The sequence below is a fragment of the Haemaphysalis longicornis genome, unplaced genomic scaffold (genome assembly GCF_048455015.1).
Source record: "Haemaphysalis longicornis isolate Haplotype H1 unplaced genomic scaffold, Haemaphysalis longicornis Haplotype H1 scaffold_3, whole genome shotgun sequence".
Taxonomy (NCBI): domain Eukaryota; kingdom Metazoa; phylum Arthropoda; class Arachnida; order Ixodida; family Ixodidae; genus Haemaphysalis; species Haemaphysalis longicornis.
This window is the reverse complement of record NW_027526335.1, coordinates 63,653,585-63,681,367: the sequence shown is the minus strand read 5'-3', so window position 1 is coordinate 63,681,367 and position 27,783 is coordinate 63,653,585. Positions and strand designations below refer to the sequence as shown.

The window sequence follows — 27,783 nt, the reverse complement described above, 5'->3', positions numbered from 1 at the left end:
ATTTATTTATTTATTTATTTATTTATTTATTTATTTATTTATTTTACCAGAAAATTCAGTCATCTTCTCTTTCTAATGCAGACCGAAACTGTCCAGGTAGGGGATATGCAGGGCTCATGGTGGTTTAAATCAACCTTAAGCCGCCCAAAATGGTACGCAATATATAAAAGCCCGCGTTGAAACTCGCTTCCCTATTTCGTTTATTAGCCAAATACCTGTAATTTTGCCACATCCGTGTCCATTTGTTCATGGCAAGAGTACATACCTGTCTCGTGTTTTTCCCCAGCTCTCGCCACGTGGAGCGGCGTGCGCGGCCTGTCCGAGCCCCGGGCGCCGCACTTCCTGCACGAGCCCCCGGCTCGCGTCGAGTTCCTGAACGGGACCGGCGCCGTGGTGCCCTGCGTGGTGCACGGCTCCCCGGCGCCGCGCGTGACGTGGACTACGAGATCGGGCCAGTCGCTGCACGAGGTACCTGGACTGCGGCACATGCGCCCGGACGGCTCCCTGGTGCTGCCCCCGTTCAGGGCCGAGGACTTCAAGGAGGACGTGCACAGCACGGTCTACCGCTGCCTCGGAACCAACTCGCTGGGAACCATCGGCAGCCACGACGTCCGCATCCGGGCGGGTGAGCAGTTTGACGCTTCAGATGCTGTGTGCGAGCTTGTACCGTTGGAAGCAGTTCCGCTTCCGGACGAAGTGTACTAACAACTGATTTATCAGCCCACATTTAGCGTATGTATATACGTGCTTCTTTAAAAAATAATAAAAATAAAAACAGCCTAAAACACGCGTGATTATCACCGCGCACGGGTTACGTGGAGCGCATGCTCGGTTTCTTACCGCGACAGGAATTCTATTTCCCTTTTCTATAACATTACAGATGGTAGGCTGACGTAGCCTCCTTCTTTTCCGGACAACATGCGCCAGGCATCCCATACCCCGCGCTGCCTCTTGTCTCTCGTCCGGTGTTGTGCGCTTCGTCCGGTGTTTTCTTTCTAGCCCTTGCTGCTACTGTTCAAATTATAAGCGTTTTCCACTCCAGCTATAGATTTAAATGTACAGAAAAAGTTATTCCCATCAACAAATTCAACAAGGATACGGGTATACGGCCCAAAAACCTACCGCTCGTAGTAGGGTAGTTGTCCTGGATACGGTCCCACGCTGCTTAACAGTCTCTGTCATGAGCAATCGACACCAGGAGAAGGCCACAGAAGACGACGAAAAATTTTGGGCAATGCCGATGTGGAACAATATGGGAAAGTAGGCACAAACTGTGCCTGTCGATCCGATGGGGGCCCACGTGTGGGTGATGGCTGGTGGGAGTGCCTCACCAACATAAATCCCTCGTAGTAGCGCCACTTCCTCGCGGTGGGTGAGCCATCCTCCCCACCCCGGGATATCTTTACCCACATGGTTAAGAGCAAGTGTGTAGTGCCGAGGGCCTTTGCTGGTGACGAATTTGTAAATTGTGTGTAACTGAAATAAACGCTGTGAATGCATCGTGGCCGCTTACACCAGTTGCCGGGCAAGAGCTGACGTCCTTATCTCCCAAATTATCGGTAGATGGTTCGGGCAAACGTACTTGACATGGTGCTGTTTGTAGGTTCTCGAGCACCGTGAATATTCCCATAAGTCCGTGAATATTCCCATAAGCTGTGATTGTTCATGCGTACAAAGCGTCAAAAATCTTTTATTTCAGCATTAGATGACGGGGTACTCCGAGGGGCATTGTAGTGGTGGGTGTGTGGAAAGTGCCTCTTACAGCTCACGGCTGCTGCGATGACGAGCGTGCCTCAAGCACTGGCGGTGACGTAAAACAAATCTCAAGTAGCACTGGGTAAACTATGCGACGCAACATGACTAGACCAGGACAGGAGGCTGGTAATCAGCCAGTTTGAACCCTGATCGAAGTCGAAGCTCCGTTGACGCAGGTGACCGATTGTTAGGTTGAAGGGTGGTGTGCCATCTTAGGGCAACCACATGCGAGCGTGGCATGGCTTCAAGAGAGTGTGCCTGTCTCCGCTGGTCGGGCAATTCATCTATCGTGTTCAGCCCAGCTATTCCTGTAGCGTGGAAATGGGCGTTAAACAAAGAAGGCAAAAAATGCCCCTAATACCTCATTTGTTTAACCTTTCTAGATGAGCCCACTCCGTCCTTGTCATATTTTGGAATTAAGCCTGGTGCGTGAGACGCGGCTGGGGGGCACACGTGGAATTTGCCGAGACAATCTTGTGCGAGCCTCTGTCACTTTCGCGCACCTTCAGTGAACTAAATGATAGAACAATTGAGGGAAACAACAGCGTGCAACATATACCCATTGCGTTGCCTATCTGGGGCCTTATCGTCCAGGCCAAAAATTCCGTGGCAAGTAATTTCCGCTAGAGGCTGGTTGGTTTTGCAGATTTTGTCCAGCCCTAGTGTGATTACCCGGATGGGTAGCACAGTCTCCCTTAGTTATATCTACGGAGGGAGTAAGGCTTACACGGTTGCCCCACGAGTCAACACTAATGGAGGTATTCTGAACAGCTTGTTTTTGAGTGCGATGTCCGGAACAGATTACCGCGGGCTGATGTGATCCCTACAAATGAGGCACTTCACATATCTCAAGGCACCTTCAATCCAAGTAAGAGGAAGGAGTGCCATGTTGAATAATATTGGGGCCAAGACTGATCTTTGCGGGACAACACGGCATTTAGGAAAGGAACCTACTGGCTGTCAGGACGCTCTGATTGAAAATGTCCGGCGGGCTAAGAAAGACTGGATGAAGGACAACACAGGAGTTGGGAACCTAAGCCAGTGTAGTAGCATCGTGAAAATAGCTTGATGAATCACCCTGTCGCCAGCTTCCTTTATATCTAAGCCAAGAATGATGGAAATAAAAGCGTGTCCTCCTGTGAGTGCAAAAGTACGGAAAGCAAGCCGTCCGCAGCGCCTTTGCGGAACCAAAACCTAAGCTTAGTAAGATACCAACCTATCAAGCCACCATATTAGCCTTGATGCTAGCATGTGCTACGCCAGTTTTCAGATGGTTCCCCTAAAGGCAATAGGCCATAGACTGCTGAGCACACCCAATGGCATTCCTGCTTTTGACATGACTGTAATTTATGCATGCTTCCACGATGAAAGTGCGAATCGGGTGGCTCAAGCTCTGTTTATTAACGCTAGTAAAACCTGGAGTGAACACTCTGCGCAGTCCTTTAATTCTTTGTATTGAATTCTGACAAGACACCACGCATTATGTGTGCCGGTCGCGTCGATCGCGGCCCACAACTGCGCCGTGCTGAAAGGGAAAATGTAACCAGTTGGCTCCGCCGTACGAGGTCGGCCCGCATTGGGGGAAAGGGTGTGGAGCCACCAAGTGTCGGAGGGGGCGCGGCATAGTTGGAGAAAATGCCTCCATCGACTCCGCTGCAACAGCTTCCAAGGAGAGTCCCGATGCAAGGTAGACAATGTCCAAGGGGCTTTGTGGCCTGTGACCCGGTTCCATTGCCTGCAAAGTACGCCATAATGAGGCTGTCTTTGTTGAGGGTCCAAATGATGCCAGCCAGTCCTTCCGGGGACTCTGGCAATGAGGCGTCTATACCAGTGCGCTGAGAAGGTGATTAAGGCGAATTTTAGCATCCCCTAATGACCGTTGGTGGGCAATCGCCAGTTCCGGGTGTCGCGTTATACCATTTTTGTCACAATTGGCTCCACGATTAGCTGCCAATTAGTTTGAAAAAGAAGTTTGAAACAATTGTTGGTTTAGAGCCTTGATGCGAATTAGATATTGGTGTGCAGCGGCTTGTACTTTGCACGCCTTTCGTGTTCCGTGGTTTATTATGATGAATCCCCTAAGTGCACTTCTATTCAGTTGTAGGTGTGTTTTTCAAGGCGTTTGCCGAAAGCAGGAAATTGTCGTTACGACGGTTCGAACTAGCACGCAATAGTGAAAATAAAAAAAGTGGTATTTGTAATGCTCCCGGTGCAGCTTCTCAAACGTACAAACAATGTTTCTTCACACATCGGTAGACCTTATCATCGAGCTAATATGTGTTCGCAACGCAGCAGATATGTACCTGTGTTATTTATATTGTGTATTTTTGTGTTAGTCTGACGCTGTTCTCACTTTTACGTTTTCCCGCGAGAAGTCGGCGGGGCGAGAGAGCGGAGGCCGTTGCGTGGCATGGTCGGCACAAGGCGAAATTTGCAGTTTTCAACGCTGTGTTAAACCCAGACAGCATTTTTACCCTTCTGTTTTGCTTCTTGTTCGGGGAAATTGCGCGAATGTGTCCAAACTTACAAATGTCGATTCAATGCTAAAGACAAAGTTTTTGTAAAGTAGGCTTCACAGCGTAACATTTAATTGTTGCGGCGAAACACTTACGGAGTTTTACAAATGTTTCTATGGCAGGATTTGTATTTTTATGAGAAGATGTCAGACTGCGCTCGTGTCGTCTATTTCTTCTTCAAACGTGTTTGTTTTATGGGCAGTTCTTTACGATGACTATGAGAAATCCACTTTTATACGACAAAGATTACTACTATACATTATGCTTTTAAAAGAGGCTTTACTATTATACGCAAATACATTGCTGGGAAGACATAGGCAGTTTGTGGGAAAATAAGAAAGCCCTTGGGCCTGTTTTTCTTTAGTTTTAGGCTGTTAAGCGATAATCGGGCATTAAGCTCACGTGCACTATTAGCATAAACCATGCATAAACTACGCATAAACTATGCAAACAAATATGCATAAACTATAAGCTGCCTCTATGTGGCAGCTAAGAGTGTTAAGCATTAAAAAGAAGCCGAGAACACTTCTTTCATCACCATGCTGATTAAAATAGCGATAAAAAAAACGCTTCAGGTCAGTTTCCAAAGGCGCCTAATCCAGGACGCCATTCCTGTTCTACAAAAACGAGGCGCAAAGTCTTCTACCGTATGCTCCTCCCAGCGTGCATCCCGTCCTTTAATAAGAAGATAACGATGAATCAGTCTGTGTACTCACAACGACTGCCCAGGAAAGGAAATCCGTTCAAGAATATCGGCGCCATAAGTGGTTTCACATATCGGAAATGCGTTTCCATGAACACAATACGCGTCTTGTTAACGTTCGTCAGAGTAACCTGACGAAAATTGTGCGTGATGTTTTTCCTTAGCTGCACAACCAGAAATTGTGACTCGAATCCAGAAGAAAAACAGTGCGCATCCCTACAAAAGCAACTCTTCAGATACGAAACGAAGCCGTACATAACGATTTCTTAAGCAGCCTCTCTCGGTAATGCGTTTTCTCCGCTGGCAGTGCGCTGAAGCCGGCCCAAAGGCTGTGCCCGGCGCATGAGCACGTCCCTTGAAAACATTTGTCCCGGCGTGTGAGCGCTTCGTGCTTCAAGTGGTTGAACTTCTGTGTGTGGCCATAGGCGTGGCTTTTAAGAATATGAGCATATTGCTGCGCCGCAATTTAGTGTCCTCGGTAACTTCTACCATGAAGAATGGCGACACTTCCACTTCCTGTCATTCAAAACAGTGCTTTGTAGGGTTTTCAAAGAGGAGGCTAATATAATTATTACTATTATTATGAGTAGTAGTAGCATAAGTAGCAAAATATCAGTAGTAGTCAATGTATTACGCTACAGTAATAGTATTGGATCTAGATATTTACTTTTCTGGATCAGTGTGTTTCGGCCAGTTTGAATTGAACAGCATAATGAAAGAAAATGCGTTAGTAAAATGAAACTGCTCGTTTTCCTTTATTTTTGCCGGAGTGAATATGCATGATAATGTATGGACACGTATGCCAGCGTTATTTTGCTTGTGGTGCGCTATACTTTATGCGCAACATCTCTAGAAATCAGACGTTTGTGCCAATTTCTGATGGTGAATATGACGATGATATTTGCTCTTGATTCTGAATTGTTTTGAAATAAGCATATCACATCCCGCGTACGTCTCTTTCTGCTTCGTTGTATTTCGGGTTCTCTGCAAATAACATTGGTGTATTCGTAATGTTCGAGCTTCTCTAAAATATTCTGCATTCCATGGTTATCATTGCCGTCATTGACCCTTTTTTATATTGGCCTGATGTAGGGGAGGTGTCATGAAGCGGTACCCCAACGAGACGGTTTTCATCGGCCTATGGCAGCTCGTAATGAACTGTCATTACGGTAAAGACGAACTCAATAATTCGGATTGACCTTGTCGTCAAATAACACAGGCTTTGGCATCTCCGTACGGAGATGCCAAAGGGGTGGAGTCAATGTCGTAGGCTTGCAGATTTTAGGAAACCCACGCAAGCTTTCATGCAAATAAATCGAGTGCATAGCTTCCAGCATCCTGTCATTTTGCTTTCAAACTTGAAAGAAATGTGGCCTCTGAACATTAAGGTGTGTGTTTTCCTTAAACGTAAAGCAAGGTTGCCTTTTAACGTAAGGGTGAGCGTTTCCTCTAAACATAGAGGCAACCCTTCAGCAAGTTGAGACCTGCGACTACTGGAAGAGCGGATTGTGCAACAAACCAACAGTTGCCGAGATGCCACATCACGAAACACCGTTTGCCGCACTCAAGGAGTCATTACCGCAACAAAATGAAAAGCTGTTTCTACTTCACTCGTCGAGTGGGATAGAAATGAAATACAAAAAAAAAGGATGCACTGGGAAAAAAAAAGGAAACGCCGCCGGAGAGGAACAGCAGCGACGATTCGAGACTCGGTGATCGCTCGCATTGTGCCCGAATGTGACCAATACCTCGTAACGAGAGCGCGCTAACGAGCTCATACCGTCAACCGCAGAGCGTCCGCGCCTGCGGTCGTTCCAAGCCGGCGGCGGCTCGGAGGGCGTAATCTGCGCGCCGCACGCATCGATCCCAGTCGCCCCGGAGAAGGAGCGGCGGAAAACTTTTGCAGAGCTTGCCGGATCGAACATGCAAATTATCCGAAGGTGCCCGCGAGCATTGCATTTACACCGCCGGCGTGTATACAACGCCGCTGCGGCCCTGAGCGACCGCCACTCGTACTTCGTGCCGCCTTCCCCCCTGTACACTCGGCAACTCCATGCGAAGAACTGCGAGTCAGCGCAAGAGTGCAGTACTGATAGTGAGCGAACGCGTGGGAGGGCCGGAGGAGGGGCGATGTTGCTCGGTTCCCGAAATCGGCCACAATCCGGGATTCGCGAGCGTGCCTTCTGGGCGGCTTTGGCAGTGCGCGGCCTTTTTGGACTCCGGCCGAGCGTGAAATGCCTCGTTGCTGGCTTCGCCGGCGACCGAGCAGAATCCGGATTAGACCGGCGACCCTTCCCTCCCTCGCCTCCACCCGAGCGTCGACGCAGTCTTCGCTCCCCGCGTGGCTTTGCCAAGCGCTGCGATGCTTTTGCTGGCGGCTCCGAGGACGTCCCGGTGAAGCCACGCGGGTAAACAGGGCGCCGGGAGAATGCCGATGACGCTGCCTCCTCGATACCACTTTATTCCCCTCCGTTGTTTTTCCCTACGCCGCTTTCTTTCCTATTGTTCCCCTAATGCGGCCGGGAAAAGCGTCGGCCATACGCTGATGGAAATTATTATCGGCGCGCCCTCCCTTTGTCCGTGTATTCAGCCCGGATGCGGCCCTTGATCGTGATCATGCCTGTAAAGCCTACTAGCGGGGGCGCGCTGTTTCCGGGAGAATTGGATTGACCTCTATTTTTGCCTATTCGTGCCGTTATAATCATTGTTTACTTCCTGTCAGTTGTCCTTTCTTTCATTTTTCAGCGCAAGCAAGAATAGAGATATCATCAAAGTTAAGAAACACGAAATAATAATAGCCCTTTTCCGGCAATGAGCCGTTATTCGTGTTGACGCCGGTAGCGGCGACGGTCACTTTTCGCGTTTATAAGACTTTTATAGGGCGTTCGCCTTAATATATCACATTTTCGAAGTCGTAGAATGCAAATACAAATACACAGTGTCTAACTATAAATGTAAAGGTACACTTATATTCGTTTTGTACGTCATTACAATTTTAATAACATTAAAAAAGAACACTGTACGTTTTTTTTTTCCTAGTAGTTTCATTAGTAGTTGGGCCCATTGGAACTTGGGAGAGAAAAAGTAAAAATAGGGGTTGCTTTAGAAGTTTCTTGCCGCCAAGAAAGGGGTTTTAAGCGCGAATGCACTTCTTAAGCGAGCCTGAAGCGTCCGCCGCCGTCCGCATAACAACAGCTGCGGGTGCCCGCGCTCCTCGTCTTCCTTGGCAACGGGGGGAGATGGGCGCGCGCTGCCTGGCCGCTGACATGGCACATACCCACGTGGGGGATTGGCCAAGAATCGGGCGTGAGAAGGGCTAATGCACCCGCTTAAAGGAGTACTGACACGAAATTTCGAAGCTGGGATCCGCTCTAGCAATCAAGTATAACGACAACACAAATAGGTGTCTGTGAATAAATGCATCTTTCTTTCTTTGTAGTTGTGTGTGTGTGTGTGTGATCTCTCTTTCGCGAACATTACCGAACCGCGCAAATTCAACTCCTGCATTCGCACTTTCACATTCTTCCCCTCGGGGAAATGCGGGGAATTTTTTTATTCGAGCATTTCAAGGATTCGGGGTACATTTTTATAAACAAGAAAACATTAGGCATCCCTAATTTCTGCTGACTTTCGAAAATGGTTTTATGCGAATATGTACGTCAAGAGGTGTCAACAGCGCGGATGCATGGTTGCCAACCTTGCATAACCTTTGCGCGCATTCTGGGCAAGTATTTGTCTTCTTCTAAATATTACTGAGGGCCGCTTCGATTTTTAATGAACTATATCGTCAGTGGGGATGTTTTTAGGGTGCTACTGTGGGGGCGATTGGTAACTCCCTCCGGAGGCTGCTCTGGACATTTCGTGCTTCTCACGAGACATACACAGCATAAATTCCCTTTACAGGTGGATTTTTTGAAGGCTGCAGCTTTATCTATCTCCTTAGAAGGCGACCTACGATGACCTCGCCTACAACCCGAGTACAGTAGAACCTCGTTTGATACGGTATAAAAAAAAAACGCGAGGGAGAAGCGTACAAGCCGGGAAAACGCACTATCTGGTAAGAAGCGTACTATGGGGAATTTTTAATGTCACGATTGAGAGCGTAGTAACCGTAAAATCGTATGAACGGAGAACGTATCAACGAACGGGGTTCTACTGCAGTACAAACATTCAGGAAAGACAGATGAGAACCAAAGCAAGCCGAGCCGGCTGTGTACAATATGAGATCAATGATTAAAAAAGTGAACTAATGGTCGGTTAGGTATTGGTAGTAATCATTAATAATAAGAGACTCTTACTTATTGAAGTAGATCAAGATGAATTAAGACTTATTGGGGTAAGTTAAAAGGGATTAATATGAATTAAGGTGGATTAAGACTTGTTTGGGTAAATTAAGCTGGATTTATACAAGTTGATTGATTGATTGATTGTGGGATTAAACGCGCCGACGCAACGCAGGCGATGAGGCGCGCCGTAGTGGAGGGCTCCGGATTAATTTTGACCACCTGGGGATCTTTATCGTGCGCCGAAATCTCGTACACACGGGCGTTTTTGCTTTTCGCCTCCATCAGAAAAGCGGCCGCCGCGGCCGGGAATCGAACCCGCGACCGGATTTATACAAGTTAAGGTGGATTCAGGTAGCTAAACGTAGATTAGTGTGGATTAAGATCAATTCAGAACGGTAAAATAGAATAGCTCCTATTGCGACGGATGGATGTGCACATAAAACATGCGGTCAAAATATTACTCCAGGTTTTTTCATTCAAAGCACTTTATAATACTTAAGTGACGAGAGAAAGTTCTCTCGCCGTTTCGCATTTAACCAAGCAGAAGTGTCAACGGGTAACTGAATACCTACGAGGACGCTTTTGCTCTTGATTACAAATCACTGCTCACCTTTATCGATTTTTTGCAATGTACAATATCCCCATTTTGGAACTATAAATATGTTTGTCGATGGCAATTGAAGCGGAGAAGTTGGGTCCGACATGACTTTTTTTAAAACGTCGTTCAAGCAGTAAGGGCGAATATAGGCGAATAGCATTTTCTTTTTTTTTTTTTTTCAAACGCAAAGGACCGTACTTTGGAGTCCTTACTCAGTGTGAAGCAATGAGCGTAGCATTTTTTTCTCTCTCTTTGGGGCAATTAAACTTCTCACATTCAAAGTGGCGTATTTTGTTTTACTCGCTAGTGATGTAAATGCACAAACGAAGACGGGCCCTTAGGGCCAACTCGCAGAAAAGGCAGGGCAGCTTTCCAGTTCCGACAAGCAGCGGGCACTCGGGCAACGAATTCCAATTAGCACAGGCGCCTAAAGCAACGGAGTCGAAAAACGGGGAGCGAGTACATTAGGCATGTCGGATCGTTGACGCAATTTCGAGCAACACGAGAGAACAAAAACGCCGCGGATTCAGCTTAGTATGCCCGATAGCCGGCGAAGTTCCTCCGCGTAAACGAATTAAAAAGAACTTCAGTTGAGGGCTCGGGGGAGCTCTCCGTCAGCTTCGGTCATTTGAATTCTGCTTCCATTAAAGTCCGAAAAGGAATACGCGGGAGATGAGATCAAACGCATTCCTGTAGGATTGCAAACAAGGGGAGCTTTATAAATGACACGGGAAGGCGAGATCAAAGGTTGGCTTCAATGTCGTGAGCCCTAAGGCATACGCAGGGCTATTTCAAGCATTCATTTGTTTTTTTTTTCTTCGCAAATTATTTAAATTATCTCTAGAACAAGACGATATTTCGCCTTCTTAAGCATGCGCCTATACTTTACGCATACCAAAAACTATGTGCCCGCTATTGATACCCGAGATGTAACTTAAATCTTGTTATAGCAAAAATTACCTCGGGAAAATTTTGCGCCTAATCTTGCGTAAAACTTCCTTAATGCTTTTTTTCGGGAAACGGGATTCTGCAATCTTCGTTGTTTATTAATCTTATTAACATTCGCGGCGGAAAATCTGCAGCCCATTAACATATTCTCTACTACGGGATTCGCAAGGGAGACAGCGCACAGAAAATCAATGAAAACAAAGAAGAAAGGAAGTCAGAAAGGCTCCGACAACTTTCTGCGGGTTGTTCGCGATATGTGAAGCATAAGTCAGCGCAGTCGCACAAAGAGCGTGCGATCATGGTCGTTCATCTGTCGCGTGTCAAATACCGGAAGCCCGCATGGTGTACCAACACCGTTGGTTTCGTTGTTAATGTATTTCTTGTATCGCTAGCGCGTTCGAACGAGGCATGACGCAGGGGTGCGATGGGAAGAAGGCCGCATATTTATTGTAGCAGTGTTTATACACCGAGCGAGACAAGAAAAGGTGCGTACCCTCGCCGCAATATCGTATCATAAAGGGGCGGGTTTGACGCGAGGCGCATGCTGCGCGAGATATGATACATTTGTTAAGCAGGAATAACCCACCTTTGCATTAAAGATCATTTTGTGAATCATTTTGCTATCGTGTACGCCTCAAAATAGTATAGGTTTTATTATCACGCCCGTTGGTTAGGGTAGAGGTGTCTTCAAAGCCTAACTGAACAGCTTACGAAGTTGCTAGTTTTTTAACTCGAAACGCGTTGGTGTGTCGATAGAGCGAGCAACAGATGAGCACAGAACGCTAGAGCGTAGAGGGTGCGAAGAGAAAGCTTGGAGAAAGAGGGAGCCCTCGAGAAAGGAGAGAGCTGTCTTCGCAACGCTGCCTGCGTTGCCAGTGTGTCGTCAAGTCGAAGCGCGGCTCGTCGCGTGTATCCGGGCAGGGCTGCGAAACAGAAAGTCGGAGCACGGCTTGCGTACCGAGCCGAGCCTCATTTCGTCGAGGGAGAGGGTCGATATGCTCGCGCATTCTTAAGGATCAACCAATGAATCTTCAATTAATTTTTTTTTCTTTCTAGCGCGTGAACATGCTTACGGGCGATTTGATGCGGCAAGCTGCCATGTAATGCTTTAAAGTGTATTAGAGGGAGCGCTGCAAAATTTTTCCGCAACCGAAAGCAACACAACGTCTCGTTTTTCGATGCTGCAATGCGTGCAAGGATTTCAGCGCCCAATTCTCTAACAGTAGACTGTTTGGAACTACGTGCCATCGAATTTCTCCACTTCATTGCTCGCGTAAACCGGCTCGTTAGGCGACATTGGTCAAATATATATCGGCCATTTAACGGACGAGTTGGCCATACAAGGTGGAGTTTTATGCTTCTGTGCATTTTAGACACGAGTTCATGGCAATATGAAGTCTGAATATTGTGCAACATTCAAGCATGATAAAGCTATAATAAATGCCGCTATTCGCACTTTGGCGGCCTTATATCTTACCCTATAGGGTGAATTTGGGTACAAGAAGCCGACCACTAGCACAGGAACGCCACACAACCGATGTCAAAATACCGACACTAACCAAGCCAACGTAAAAAAAACTGCTATGGTTTCCAAATTCATCCTTAACACGTACAATTTTCACCACGGCTTCCACGTTGCCGCAAAATATGTTTTACATGTTTGATCTCCGCTTCGAAAAATTACATTGGAATTTTTTGTGCCAACCGCGCACTAACTGAAGTGTTCCAGTAGCAAAGCCTTCCTACGTACCGGCCCGTCTGCGACTCTTGTCCTAACACGCACCCCAGTCAATATTTACGCGTAACTTTCAGCTTGTGATGCTCTTTCCGTCATAGTTAACTTTGGTCTGCCGAGTGCTTCAACTTAACGTAAACAGACTATAGTTGGCGTAAATGAAAGCTTCACTTAGAGTGTAGATTTGGGCGAGCAAACAAAAGCGCTCACCGTCAAAGCCCCGGCATAAAAGTCGGTGAAGTTTACGCAACGCGCTTAACTTCACCGCTGTTGTTGGCAATGAGGGACGAGTGAATTAACCTCGACAGTGGCGGCACCTAATCGCACAACTTTTTTTTTTTTTTTTTGCTTTGTGCCTGTGAGTTAGGGACGCATACAGAAACGAAAAGCACCGCCACCCGAGCGTACACTGTTTCCTACTGAGCGGACAGGAAATAGTGTTGAGTGCGTCCGCCAGAGAACAAGACGGAGAAGGGAACGAGACAAAAGCCATGCCAAGACGAGGCTGGAATCGAGAATTGAACCCATGTTTGGCGAGACCTCTTCTCTGTTTGACGAAGGGCTCTCTTCGTCGAGCGAAGGTGTTTGTGCACCGGCGTCCAGCCGGTCCCGTACGGTGCAATCACCGTCTTTGGTCTTCTTTCGTTGCACGCTGGAACAATGGAGCTGGGTTGAGCAATTTCACTAATTACACGTCGCTCTACGGTTGATGGCAACCGGCCGTCTGCGATCCTACTTTCGACCAGAGGGCAAGCGTCCTTAAGTGCTTTAACCTCGCTGGATAACAACGCCGCTCGATATAACTGAGACACGTGCCTGCCGAAAGAATAAATTGGTGAGGGATTGGCATTTTCAGTAGGTTACAGAGACAGGTTGACATAAGGAAAAATTGAAAGACAGGAAGGGGAACCAGGCAAGAAAGTCCGTGGGACCCCCTGACCCGGAGACGAACAAAAAAATATGGTTGATGCCTCTTTCATAGGAATCCGTAAAACAATATAGTGAAATGTGCCTTCACGGGAGCATTTATTGTGCATCCATATGAACTTGCACATCGCTATTTATATTACGTCGGTATGGCACCGTTAAACGCATCAACGTTAGACACTGGATTTTACGTGCCGGAACATTGCGTAAGTCCGACTGAACCCCCAAACCCCTTGAAAACCGTCCGAACGAAACGGAACCGAAACCGTAACCCGAAAGCAGTAGGTGGCGGAGGGTGCCTCAATTCACCCGCGTCCCGCGTACACGAAGACGCTGGCATCGGGGCGCCAACTGTCGGCGCTCATTAGTGTCATGATGAACTATTTCGCTTCACTTCTTTTAGACGGCACCTGAATGAGGAAAGTAGTGGGAGAGATATAAGGCGCGTTCGTAGACCTACTTGCGCTTGAATTCGTAGCGCAGTGGGCAGAGCGCTGTGCACCTCCCGGTGCGGCGAGAGAGTTAGTGGCTCGAATCCGGTCGCAGCCGCGTCAAGGAACTTTTTCTGGAGACGTCATTTCCGTGGCGGATATGACGCCACATACAAAAACATTAAAAATTTTAGAAGAAATGACAATACTAGCTAACGCTAATATTCAACAATACTAACCCCTCAAATATTTTGTCACAATTTCACTCACACGCAGAAACAAAGTCAGCGGCAAATAACGCGATAATAGCCTTTAGATCGTTTGAATTTACCATTGTTCTTCAGTAAGTCATTTTCTGTGTAATTATCTTGTTTAATTACCTTTTTACGTTATTTTTTTATTTTAAATCCATACATTCATTTTCAATTTTTTAATTTACCCGTTATACCTCGGTGGAACGGGAAGGGTTTCAGTTCTTGAGCCCGTTTTAATAAAGTCAGATCTTGGTGTACCCGGGCACAAAATACTTTCGTGTTAAAAATAGAGGCATAAAAAGCCAGCTCAGAGAACTAACCACAACGTTGCGCTAGACACTGGAAAACGCACTAACGCGTTTTATAGTGTCTACTTTATAGTTGCAGGGGACAAGTTTCAAAAATGGATATGTCTGGGCAGGAGGCGGAAGTAAGTATTATCGGCGGCAGCACTATTTTTACTGTTTAAATATCGCGCCAAACCTCACCCCCCACCCCCCGCCACACCGCACGCATAGCCTAAGCTCAGTATGAATAGCAATCTATAGTACAATTCGCTGCACAACTTAAAGTGATTAGCATGTGACGGCTACGGGATATCGAGCGTCGCGCATAAGAGAAACGACGCCAGTAATCTTCCGCTCGAGCAGAATTTCTATTCCCGAGCACTTCGCGTTAAGCGTATTTCGTCGCATGTCTTCTTGTACGTACTGCCTTTTTCGGGGGGCGAGAAAATAAAGTATTTCAGAGCCTTATAAAATTATTACGCTTCCCATGTGCTCACGCGCACTTTCTCTTCCTTTTACTCAAAGCACGAGTCGTAATCCCATTATGCGGACGATTTAAGCTAGCGTGCGTGCTTTATGTCTGATACCGGGATTTGAGGCACGCGCAGTTTTGAAAGCGGGCGTACAGTATTCAAGAACGCGCAAAAGAAATATCGAAAACGTAACCACTCTCCTACCATATCTCTTGGGGCCACGTACTACATAATACACAACAGCGAAGGAAATCTCTACACACCGAGAAACGCGGCGCTTTGCATTCATAAACTCTCCGCACCCAGCCGCTTTCCCTTGGAAGCAATGAAGCATTGTTGCGCCGCCCCAACTGGAAAACCGAGAAGATACAAGGCCGGAGGCACGAAGAAAAAGAATTTGGGAGGATGTAGAGAGGATGGAGGAAGAGGAAAGAGCGGAAGAGACGAAAAAGTGAAAGCTGATCAAAATGCCGAGTATATGGGGAAGATGATCGATGATGGATGGGGGACGGCGAGCATTTACGCCTTTGAGGAGTTGTAAGCTTATGGCCGCTCTCAGCGCTCGAGAGAGTGTGGCGAATGTGTTATGTAGGAGGGTATTATATAGAGGAGTCGGCAGAGCGCCGCCTCGGGCCAGACAGACAGACGTGCGCACACGCAGAGCCCGCAGCGAGCGCGAAAAATCAGCAAGGGCTCGGCAGGAGAAGCGTCTGCGTATCGCGTACGAGTCGCTCATTCATCAGTGACCAGCGCCGCGGCGCGGGCGCTTCTTTGTCACCTCTCTTCAGAACGGTCACTTAATATTCTGACGCGGCGCACTCGCTATAAATCAGCTGCTCCGACGCGCCGCTGTGTGTATACTCCGCCCTATCTTCTTCGAGGGAAAAAGTGCGCGGAGGGCCGAGGAAGGAACGGGGCCTGGGGAGTTCACTTGGAAAGGCGGCTGCGCTGAGAGGAGAGAGAAAAAAAAAAAAGATGAATGTCCGTGCAGTGCCCTGTCTGTCTTTATCTCTGGGCACGGCTACTGGAGGCGCTTGGCATTTTGGGAAGGGCTACCAGTGGCGATGTTTAGGCATGAACGTTTCGCCTTTGGAAACGCACAGCCGTATTGCAGCCCTCTTTCCCGATTTGGGTGAAGCCGCGCTATACTTCATGCCCGCTATCAACTCGAGCGCTGGCACAAGACAGTGCCGAGGGAGGCGAGCGGAAAAAAGGGGAAACACGCAAGCGATGTATTGTTTTTTCGCTTGAGCGCCGTAATCGGGGACATAAGTCACTGCATCGACTACCCGCAGCGCGTACGCCTGGAGATGAAATGCGGGAGTAAAAGGGGGGAGAGGAAGGGGCGAAAAAAAAAAGGAAGCGCCCGCTGAAGATCCCCACCTGCTGCCTCCTCAAGATAAAGGGAGGGTGCGCTGACTGGGAGAGCAGCGCTCCTTCGTATGTTTAAGACGGAAGCCTCCGCCATCGACTTCCAATGAAGCGTGTTCTCGGCTTGCTTTCAACGGCAGGACGATGCCAACGCCTTCCTTTGGACGTTTGCACCCTGTCGGCATCACCGCCTGCGGAGGAGGTGTCACCAAATTATGTTTGCGGATGGGACTGGCAGGGTTTAAACATGTTTGATCCCCGACGCCCTTGTGGATGCAATGCCCCTCTTTTGCCTGTAACGAAACGGAACTTAGAGAGGAAGTGGTTTAGGGAAACGGCAGCCGCTTTTTTCAGCGTCCCCGGAAAACCTGGTCGTCGTACCTGTCAGCCTAAGTCAAAGTGTAAGTACTAGTGAAAGTCCGTATTAGAAGCTGGAAATGGTTAACTTCTACTGAAAAGTTCGTGTTCTCCAAGAGAAGTGCCCGAAAAGCCACGAATACTGCATTGTCCCCGCACTTCCTGCATACATGTAGTGCCATCTACTGGTGTACTTTGAACGTCCCCGCTCCCCTGTTCCGAGGGTGGAAGAAAGAAGCCCGCTGGTCGGTCTGCCAAAAGTAGATTCCCGAGTTCTGACGCCAATTGGCTGTGTTCGAGCCCCAGCAATTCTAACAATTTTTTCGCAGTCTTGTGATTTCTGTATTGTCGAAATATTTTTTCTATTAATTCCATTCACTGTTTTCCCATAAAAGACGCTTTGGTTTCTTTCATGTCGGTTTAGGTGTAAGTCCCACGTTTAATTACATTTCGCATCACCCCTAAAGTGCGGGACTTGTACCTGTAAGAGAACGCAATGTGGCACATGTGTAACTTATACTGGAAATGACACGTTACCGAAAGTACTTAGTCAGAAAGCAAGAAATGTTAACTTATACGGAAAGGACCTATTCCGAGGTGAATTGGCTGGACAGGCAGAAATGGGGAAGTTGCATAAGAAGCGACCTTCCTCGTGTGTCTTGTACGGGAATCTTAAACGGATTAAAATCCGCGACACTATCGGCATTGGCTACAAATTGAAAATTTCGTGTCCGCGAGAACAGTAAACAATAAACGGACAGCAAGTGGACTAATGATCGCCGTTATCTACGCATAAACCCGCACTACCCTTGGTAAAGCACTGAGTCAAAGTCTTTAATAATTTGTGAAATCATGGTGACTCTCAAAATTCGTACCTCTTTGCGTGGTTCTCACCCCCCCCCCCCTTTTTTTTTTGTTTAAAAAATTCGTAACACGGAAATAGTTTAAAAAAGAAATTCAACTCCTGTGAAGAACCAGCCAATGATACTTTCCTTTTTACGTTTAGTATGGACAACAATGTTTTCGAAGATTTTTAGAGCACGCAGCGGAGACAGATGATTTTCTTGCAATGCTGAAGCTTTCGTACAGATATTTTGTACGTCTCGGAATGGCAAGCCATCGTAGACACACATTAGAAGAGACAGGTTTTCCTGTCAAAGAAAAAAAAAACGATTTCTTTATACTTGAGTCACGATAGCATATAGCACATTCGCGAAAGTCGCTTTCAGGATTGTGAGGTCACGAGTAATGTGTATGGTTCAGTAAAGGCAATTTAAACTAATAGAAACACTGTTTCACACAGTTTGGAAGCCTCATCATCTCCCCTCCCCGTACCCGAAACAAAATAACGAGAGATAAGCAACCTTTAGGCGGGCTCGAATATACTTACTTTTCTTTCGATATGTCTCCATATACATCGGTGATCTTGTGATATTTGCTTCCTCTTTAAAGTAGCCGCTGCAAATTGCATTATACTCAACAAAATTTCAGAAAAACCTACACAACTTCCATTGCTTCTGATAAGTGAACACTTAACTTTCAATTATTTCCAGCAGCCAAGATAAACGCACCAACGTGTTCTCATTTCAGGCACGTTTGCCCAGTGATCTATTGAAGCCAACCTAGAAAAAAAAAAAAAAGGAGAGGGGTCTTTGTAAAGGCCGCCTTTTCTCGGTTGTTGTGGTTTTTCTTATATGCACGCTGCGTACATCTAAGCGACTACGACGCGAAAATTTTGCGTAGCCACCTTTCCTTAACTGCTCTTTCAACCCACGCTGAATTCGCAATTTGCGGACATTTGTAAGGCGATCCCGCGAAACACTTTCTGCTCGGTGCCGTAGGGATGCCCCAAAATACCGGCACTGTCGTCGTCGTCGCTTTCGCTCCCAGGCTGCATTTGTTTAGCAACTGTTTTTTTTTTTTTTCACGTTGCTTCTATCCCACATTCTTGAGCAGAACTTTCATGCACCGGATTCCTCATCGCACTTTCGCACGAAGCGTGCCTTTGTTGCGCGGCGTCAGCAGATTGGTGCCAGCCTAAACACAGGCGGGCGTTCTATTTAAAATGCGCTTCAATCCACCAACTGAGTAGATGTTTGAGCGCGAAGTGCGGCTGCTAGAAGTAGGCGCTGTGCCGCAATTACGCGCAAAATCTCAAAAACTGGCCGCAGGAAGAAAAAAAAAAAACGACGTAGAAATTTTCAGTTCTTAATGGAATTAGTTAAAAGAGGCTCCGGGTAGAGCGGAACGGAATAACGGAAGAATTTTGACCAAGTAAAGAAGACAAATTAAACCCGTCCGGGCATTCCTCTCGGCCGTTTAATTTATTTTTCAATCTCCGAGGCTCGTTTTCACGCTCGCAAATTTTCTCTTCGGCGTTTTCTTCTCTTTTTTTTCTTTTTTTGATGAGAGAAGAGATTCTGAGGATCGCCGCCACCATTCCTGGAGTGCAGTTCTATTATGCGGCGAGAAAGTGCGGAGGGAGTAAGTTTATTGGGAATCCCGGGACGAGCCCCATCCAATTCACAACTCGGGGAATGCGAGATCGCGCGCCATTGTAATGATTCGGCGAAGGAATCTCCCAAGCGTCGTCATTGCCTTGTCGCTCGAGAGACGACGGTGGGCACGGGCCGCCGCGAGCATGCTTCGTGCCTGCAACAACGCCTCACGGCTTGCCTCGGCTTGGATTGGATTGGCCTGGCTTGGCTTTGCTTTGCTTGGCTTGGCTTGGCTTGCATGAGCACCGCGAAGGAACTATTTTCTTGTCTGGCGAGCAGCGGCAATCGGAGAAAAATTGACACAAAACGAAAAATCATGTAAGGCGGAGAGAGGCGTATTTTGCCCCAGTAAAGCTGCAAGCGAGCATCTTTTGAGGTCGACTGCTTCCTTTGCGGAGCCTCTCGGAGGGATTCCGCTTGGGCTGTATTGAAAAGCGCAGCGGAGGCAATGTATGCATCGCCGTGCTGGGCGGAAAACCGTTTTGGATTGCGTTTCGATCTGTCGCTGTCAAGGCTTGCTGCTCTGTTCCGACAGAAAAACTGAGCGACTACTTGCCTATTTTTCTTTCCCCCTCATTCAATCTCTTACCGAAGGTCTCGATTGTACGTGGTAAGTTGAAATGCTGTAAAGAAAACTGCTGTGTCAGTTTCGAGCAACGTGGAGTGGTTTGCAGAGTGGTTTGTGGGTCTGGGAAAGAAAAAGACATTCCCGTATCGTTTCTTCCCAGTAGCCCCAGGGAAATCATTTCAAGATCGCTTATGCCGCCGACGTGCGTATACATATATACAAAAGGTTACTTAATTTTCACAAAAATTCAAGAAGAATATCCCCCCCCCCCGCTTCACAAATGCTCTTGAATACGCATGTTTTCTGTGAGAATTACCGTGCTTCACTCCCAGTAACTCTCGTGTGTACACAAATACTGCAACAATAATTACAAGAATTGTTGCGGAGAAGGATCGTTGCGGAGATAAATCACCGTGGCGAGTGAGAAAGTGGAAGCATAATTTATAGAGCTATACGAGAAAATCTGATTCGGAGCGAATGAGGAGCAGAGGTGGTGGCGGGACAGCATGTCGGCTTTTAAACGCTGACTTGGTATCGCATATAAGAGATCCGAAGTATAAACGCCACCGCATGTTCGACGCGTCTTTGCTTGCATACCACGCGACGACGCATCCACAAACTTTTTTCTATACGGTCTCACTGTGCTTCAGGGGCTCCCCGTCATAATAGCGGGGTTGCTTCGCCTGAACTCGTAATCCTTTATGCTCTAAGTCTGGGACCAAAAATATCTTCTATTTATTTTCCATCCAAACATGCCGTCTTGAATCGTCGTGCTTTCGATATCTTCGGCAACAGTAAAAATTTAAGTCTACCCGTGACCGTGGTTCTGGCGGCCATTATGCCGAAGGCAACACATGCCGTACACTTTTTTTTTTTTCATTTGTTTTCTGCTAGCCCACGTGGGCTGCTCGATGGTTATGGCTGTGGTACGGAGCACGAAGCCCCGCGATGAGTGCCCGGTCATGGCAGTTTTTTGTTTCTCTGGGTCATAAAGAAAAACAAAATGCGCTTTGTGTACGCGATGTCAGTACAGGTTCGATACTCAAAGGTGGCGTGGATTATTCCGTCGCCTCCGAATAGGAGGTGCCTAACAGCCCAGCTGTCGCTATACTTCGCGTGTAAAGCACTAGTTTGAACATGTGTCGTCTTACGGGCACGCTTGATGTTGATCCTGTATTTCGCCACGACGACTTTCCTGGACGTCCCCACAGTACTGAAGGCCATTCGGGGAGGCATTTGAAACGGCTCTTGAGCTATCAGGCTCTGTTTTATCGCACAGTTCCGCCGGTCTTGAGGGAAGATAGCGGCGTGACGTTATACATGTTTGCCATTTACATTTTGATGTGCTCGCATGGGTGTTGGGGTAACGCTGTTGTGGTAACGCTGTTGTGGTAATTCTGCTCTCATGGGTGTTGTGGTAACGCTAGCAACGCATGAATTCGCGTTACCTTCTCCTTCAGCCACGGAACAAGAACATACATAGGGAGGTAAAACGGCCCATTGCGGTAAGCGCGGACGAGCGATCAAGATAATAGAGAGTTTTAGAATAACGTTCGCAGATGTACGCAAAAAGTTAGCGGACGTTTTTTTTTTTTTTTTTTGCGTTGTTCGCACTGAGCATGCGCCGTACGTTAAGCCGCGTCTGCGTTTAGCCATAACCTCCCTAGGAGGCTATGGTTTAGCGGACGGAAGAATAGCGGACGCTATTTCAGCAAAATAGCGTGAGTACGTGAGACCGCCTGCGTTTCCAACATGGCGGCAAGTAGCGCGACAACCATCCACGGTTCCGCTCTTCTGTGGACAGTAATTTGCTTTCGATGGACCTAGTTCTTTGCTCCTGTGTTTTTAAATACGTCGAGTGGTTAGCACGTCGCCCTCGCGCAGCTCTGTATCGTCTTGACATCGCTGACTGTCCGAATGAAGCTTGCAGCCAAGCCAGCGACCGAAGCTGTGTGTGTGTGTGTGGTGGGGATGCCCGCTGTTCGTCCCCGCAGACCGCGCGCGAGGGAGGGCCGAATTTACGACGGGCAGGAGGAGGCAACCCATCGTCTGTCAATCGTGGTTCAGACTTTCAACGTATGTGGTGACGTTGTGTTCGTTCGAAACGGATCTCTGGATTGTTTTGAAGTTGAATAAAATGTATGCATCAAACACAGGCATTCGGTTCAGGTCGTTTTCCGCGATGGCACGAAAGAAGTACCACGGGGCTTCAACTCTTTCTTTATAGAACGTACTCAGGTAAGAGAATGTTCATGTCGTGTTATGGCCGTGTTGCCTTCAATACTAATGTGAAAGCGTTTTTTTACAATTGTTTGGATAGTCCTAAAATGTCCAAGCACTCCGGCACTCTGCTGGCAGATCAGCCCGCGATTCATTTCGGAAAACATTCGACAGATGGCGCCGTAAGCATTAGCGCGCCGCCACACTAAACTAGTGAGACGCTCTACTAAAACTCCTCTCGCGGTGTTTACGTAGCGTGACGCAAAAATTTAGCGTTTACCGTACGCATAGGCAACAAACGCTGTACTAATACTCCCTAATGTCGCAATGAAAACCAACGCAAAGTACAAAGCTTCGTAGCTGCGACACGTGAGTGGCGGCACCTGATGGACTAAATGATAGCTGCCGCAATTCACTGCGTGGCTGCGCAGCGGAATGGCAATCGTGGTGGGCGCGCTGGTTAATATTCTTTTTCTGCGACACGTGCGGCTAGCCGAACCTAGGCCAAGTGCTTGTGACGTTATCTGGCCGCCTCAAGAAGCGCCGATTCCCCTCCCGTGTGGTTTTTACGGCGTGCCGTCAGCTCGAAAATCTTATTTCAAGATTATCCGAATTATTCTCGCCAAATTTTTAATCCTTTTTCATATTTCAAAATTGTCAAAATTATTTTCATAGTGATTGCGATTCCCTCACCCTCTGGTAGTGACGCCTAACTCCCTCCTATTTCGCTTGTGAACATTATTTTGTCGTATTACCAGTTAACATTTATTTATTTATTTATATTTATTTATTTATTTGTTTATTTGGTTAATTTGACTGTCAGTTAGTTTGTTATTAAGCGCCAGTCTAGGCTTAGTGCGTGAGAAAAGGCCAAAATCTAGCACAAACGAGTGATGAGAGCTGCAACCGCAGTGCGAAATATCATTTCTAATAAAAAGACTTGACCGATTGAAGTTGAAAGACATTCGGTGTGAGGGAGTTCCACCTCGACATAGTTTTTCAAAAAAATCAACACGCTGAGGATACTTTCATAAAGTATTTCTCGAGAAAATGTGCGCCAACGACCTCGATTGGCCATGCTCTACTACCCTTAACTACTCAGTTTCACGTGCTCTAATGTTCGCTGTGCGCTCTTTTTGTATGCAAGTCCCAAACCAGCTATGTGTAACCGAGCATACGCACAATACAAACATTATGCGATATCACTGTACTGCAAAGGGTAGAGGATTTGTAATCATCCTTTCAATGAATACCAACATCCTCCACACCCCGATCGATGTACAAATGTCAGAGGACGGTCTTTCGGCGAAGCATAACTGTTAGTGAGACTAACCCCAACGCGCTGTAAGCATCCATTTGTGTATGAGAATAGTACGAAAAAATCTTGTAGAATTATAGGGGTGTTTCCTTCAAACTCGCTTGTGTTTGTCATTCGAGTTCTTGCCAAAACACCGAGCATTACGTCACTGCACCACGCTAGTTCTTTCCGTGGTGCGATTTTTTATGAGTTGTTTTACTCCATTGAGCTTCCGCTAGAGCAGGATAAAAATTGTGGCGAAAAAGAAATAACAAGTGCTGTCTGATGGGTTGCGGACAAGTCTAACACCAATGGAATCCTGGTTCGGTTTGCATCACTGCCGCTGCATTTTCTACAGCGAATGTGTTAGCCTCTAGTTGGTCGAAAAATTCCATGTCATAAACAATAAACGCAGGCGTGATCCAGTAGTTCTCGTCTTAGACGCCGAGCGCGTACATCACGCTAATCAGGCACACATCATAAAGCCGAGTATTCGTTTAAAAAACCACAAAACAAGCATCGAAACGGCATTATGGATGATAAGGCGCCTATGAACAATGGAACCCCCCTTCCCGTGTGTTCCTGGTAAATATGTTGGCAGATTATGTTTGTATGCCAGGCTGGACTAGTGTCACTAAGTAGAGCAGCTCTTGCCCAAGAAGCCGATCGCATGCGTCAGGCTAGGCAATGCGCAACATTTACCGCCGGAGAAGCCGAGCGCAAGTGACAAGTCCACCGAGACAACGAGAAACATTTCACACCCTCCCCCATCAGCATTTGTATACTCGGTTACAACTCAAGAACGGCACCACCTCATGTAGTGTATCACTCCGCCAAAGCACCGGACCCGTGACGTCAGTGCGCGCGCGTTTTGAAAGGGGTTTGCGATGAATGCGTGATATCGTCTGCCTTGTCTCACGCAGTTTGTTTGTCGTCACTGGAGTCGTTTATAAGCATATTAAGTTCAAAAAATCACAGGAACGGCTCACGCCATGTTCAAAATATTCCCAGTAACGCCCTAGTTGCGCCGCGCGGAGAAACATCCGGCTACGGTGATAAGGCACAGCGGCAACTTCCGGTGCCGTTCTTAAGTTGTCACCGAGTGTAGCGGCTTGCAACAAATTCCTGGGCAGTCACTTTCACAGGGTGGGTTGGCAACCTATCCTTTTTTTTTTTTTTTTGGTGCGTACGTGCGGGCGGCACGACTAACCCAGAATAACAGCTAGACCATAATTTACCAGCAAAAGCTATCACATTCAAAATAGTGAATTCTGCTCATAGCTTCCAGCAGAAAGATAAGCAAACAATACGATTGGGTGAGAGGTAAGAATATGTTAAGCACAGAAGCGTCCGGTAGGCTACCTGACACAAGGACATAGAAATGATGGAAATAGGTTAATTGAAAGAGAAATAAAGGTAGTAAAAAACAGCTTACACAAGCGATAAAAATATTACATTAGGTGTATAAAAACAAAAAAAAAAACGGGTAATATCTCACAAAGATCGAACAACTGCACCTGGTTGGAAGCTACTGACCTCCCCTTCCCTTTCTCACTATCCCCAAGTCGTAACGAATCGTAGTGTATCGTTGAGCTCTTTCTTTCTTATGGTGATGAGGGCCGCCGGAGATTAGGCCTGAAGAGAATAAATTCGGTTGCTCCTTTTAATCCCTCCCACAAAGATTTTCTACTCAGAACGCATGATTGATTCACGCATACTAAACAGCGGTTCTCGAAGTAACGGACACGTTTTCGTACCGCGGCTTCACCATCGCACGATGTCCCGTGTTTTCTTCTATTCGCGTCGGCGGTTACCGTGATGGAGGAGACAGACGAAAGCGCCCCTTTGTCGGGAGTTCGGCGCACGTCGAAAATCCCCAACTGGTCTAAATTAACCCGTAGCCCTCAATTTTGGCGCTGTACGTAGCCCAGGGGTTGCTTCAGCACGTAAAGCCATTTTGAATAATTTCATTTCTTAACTCAAGTTTGTTTCGCCCCCGTATCACGGGGACCAATAGTGTAATGCCTTCACAGCTTTGACTCTGAGATTGAACGTCAAGTTGTTCATCTAGTCGTCTTCCTTTTAACCGCCACATGAATGTTCGTTACGGCGTGTTTTATTATGGCGTAGCTTCGGTGCGTAAAACCAAAATTTGAACCTTTTAACTTCACGATCTATAGTAGAAGCCACATAAACAATTTTTATGCCTACCTCGACCATCAATTGCTGCTAAGACGAATGGTGCGATACCCCTTCAGCTAATGCAACGACAAGCAACATCACGGCATGCTCATTGACCTAAAACGGGATAGTGGAACCACCCCTCCATTCGAAGAACCCACTCTACCTCTATGCATGGGTCACTCCTAATGAGTGGGTATGACGGCTGAAGACCGGGGTAATTTTAATTACCCTTTAAAATTACGTCACTCGAGGGATCATTGCCTCCATTAAAAAGAGTCTACCTTTAAAGGAGCAGCGCGGCAGCGCTCCAGAAAGTTTAACCTCTGTGATGTTGCCCCCAAAGACCCGAAACTAAAAACAATGACTTCCGACCTCTAAGAACGGTGCTTCCTGAAAAGAAAACATAACTTTCTAAGTTTGTTTCTTGCACAAATTCGCAATTTTTGTGACACAAAAATATTTTCCTCTGAAAATGGCGCCAATTTTGAGAAGCGGGAGTCTCCAGTGCTTTTTAAGTGTCCCGAAATACTGTAAATGTAGAAACACCTCAAAGTATCTTTACTCTAAATTTTCAAAGTAGCCAAGCTGAGCCTCTTCGGAAGCACGCTGTGCGTACTATGCAGATTATCGCGCGCGTCTTTTTTTTTCTTCCAAATTTTCCTGCTGTTTCGTGTCATTATTATCCCTTCGTAATGCCCGAGTTACGCATTTAGGAGCACAGCTCAAGAATGTCTTAGCTTTTTGTCTTGCTCCAGAGTTCCTCATTTGGTTCAGGACACTTCTTCCTCCCCCGCTTCCAAGATTTTTGGAAAGAGCAAGACAACGCAGTTGAGGCGAAGAAAAGAAAAGAAAAAAGGGCTCCGAAGACTGCCGTCATACTCGTACCTTTGTTGCGTGCTCACGGCTCCCGCGCTCTTATTACCGCCGCTACAATTAGCGGAACTCCTAACAGGACTTGAAGTCATTACCGGCTGCTCGTCAGCTCACAACCTGCCTCTTCCAAGCATCGTAAGAAGCGCACGTCACGCCGACCGTTTTTAAAGCGGCCCGCTGCGAATTATCCTCTCGTTAGTTTCACTCACTGTGCGAGTTGCAAGGCCGGAAAAGTTTTCGGTTTTCCTCCCAGTTCTGGGGAGCGTTGGAAATGACCTCGTTTCTAAACACAAAAAGCGCGGAAAACTTCCCCGCGAGAAAAAAAAATGTAAAGAGGTACAAGCGAAAACAAGCAGGGGTGTTCGGTTAAGGGCTGCCGGGTCATGCACGTTTTGAATGCGAGCGAATCCCACAGTGCTCGGACGTGCACGCCGTAGAGCCGTGTTTATTCGCCTCGGTCACGGGACGTCGACCCGGGCGGCGGATTTCGCGCCAGCGCATTTACCTTTAAGAGCCCTCAGGCTGCTCTAACTACTATTCGCGGTATTTTCTCGCCCGCATTTCTTTCTTTTTCTAGTTTTCGGCTCTTCCCTTCAGCCTTTATCTTTTTTGTGTGTGCAATGTTAATTAACCCTCTTTAGATATCCCCATCTGGCTCTCACGCCGCACTTGCACTGCACAGGAAGAGCGGCATAAAAGTTTACCCCGTCGACGTGTTCACCATCGCATTCCGACTGACGTGCCCCAATTAGCCGCGACGTCTGGTCTCCGAGCGCGCCATACGCGAGCGAGTGCTATGTGCCGTTCTGTAGTTAGCGCCAACTTCTCCCATGGTCCCTTTGCATATTCTTTCTTCGTTTTGCGTGTTCCTAATCAATGGCGAGGAAAATTCTCGAAACGTTACGTCTTCGGATGTGAGCTTTGTCCGTACTATAGACTTATCTGACAGCATTAAAGCTTGCGGTCTTCCTTACCCCTTTTTACAAGAGCGAAAATTAGAATTTGTGTTGTCGATTCCTCTTCGCACGAGTTCCGTTTCTTTTTTTTATCATTCGTCTCTCTGCAATAGTCATCATTTCAGCGTTTGCAAAGACTGAGGTAAACACTAACAAGGCTGCTTTCTTACCTCCTAAAGGTTAAATTAGGTGCCTTTGAGAAATGGGTAGGCCCGCCTGTTATCTGCCAATGAGGATACAAATGCGCCTGCTGGCACGTTAGCGTACTTTGGCCCATGGTAATTATTTACTCCAACTCTCTTTTCACAAACCCTAACTATAGGCAAATCTACTTCTCATGCGGAACTAGAGAGTAAAAAACAATCGCTTCTGTGCGATCACTCCATCGCTGACACAATCAGAGTAACTGCCACTGACAGAACGAGCTTCCCCCAAACTTTTCCAATTGCCTATCCAATACTCGTTTCCCCAGTCAACTGCATGTACTGCAGAACCAAAATTCCCCTCCCGCCATCTTCTAGGAAAAGTGGGGGAACAATTTAAAGT

At 47.1% G+C, this 27,783-nt stretch overlaps 1 protein-coding gene across 1 annotated transcript in view; it reads left to right on the top strand.

Moving 5' to 3' along the window:
- Positions 1-27,783, top strand: part of LOC144175243 (cell adhesion molecule Dscam1-like) — a 328,801-nt gene that overhangs the window by 81,341 nt on the left and 219,677 nt on the right. The window contains exon 2 of the mRNA XM_077704344.1: positions 287-625. Within this exon, the coding sequence (XP_077560470.1) occupies positions 287-625 (339 nt within the window). The remainder of the gene's footprint in view (positions 1-286; positions 626-27,783) is intronic.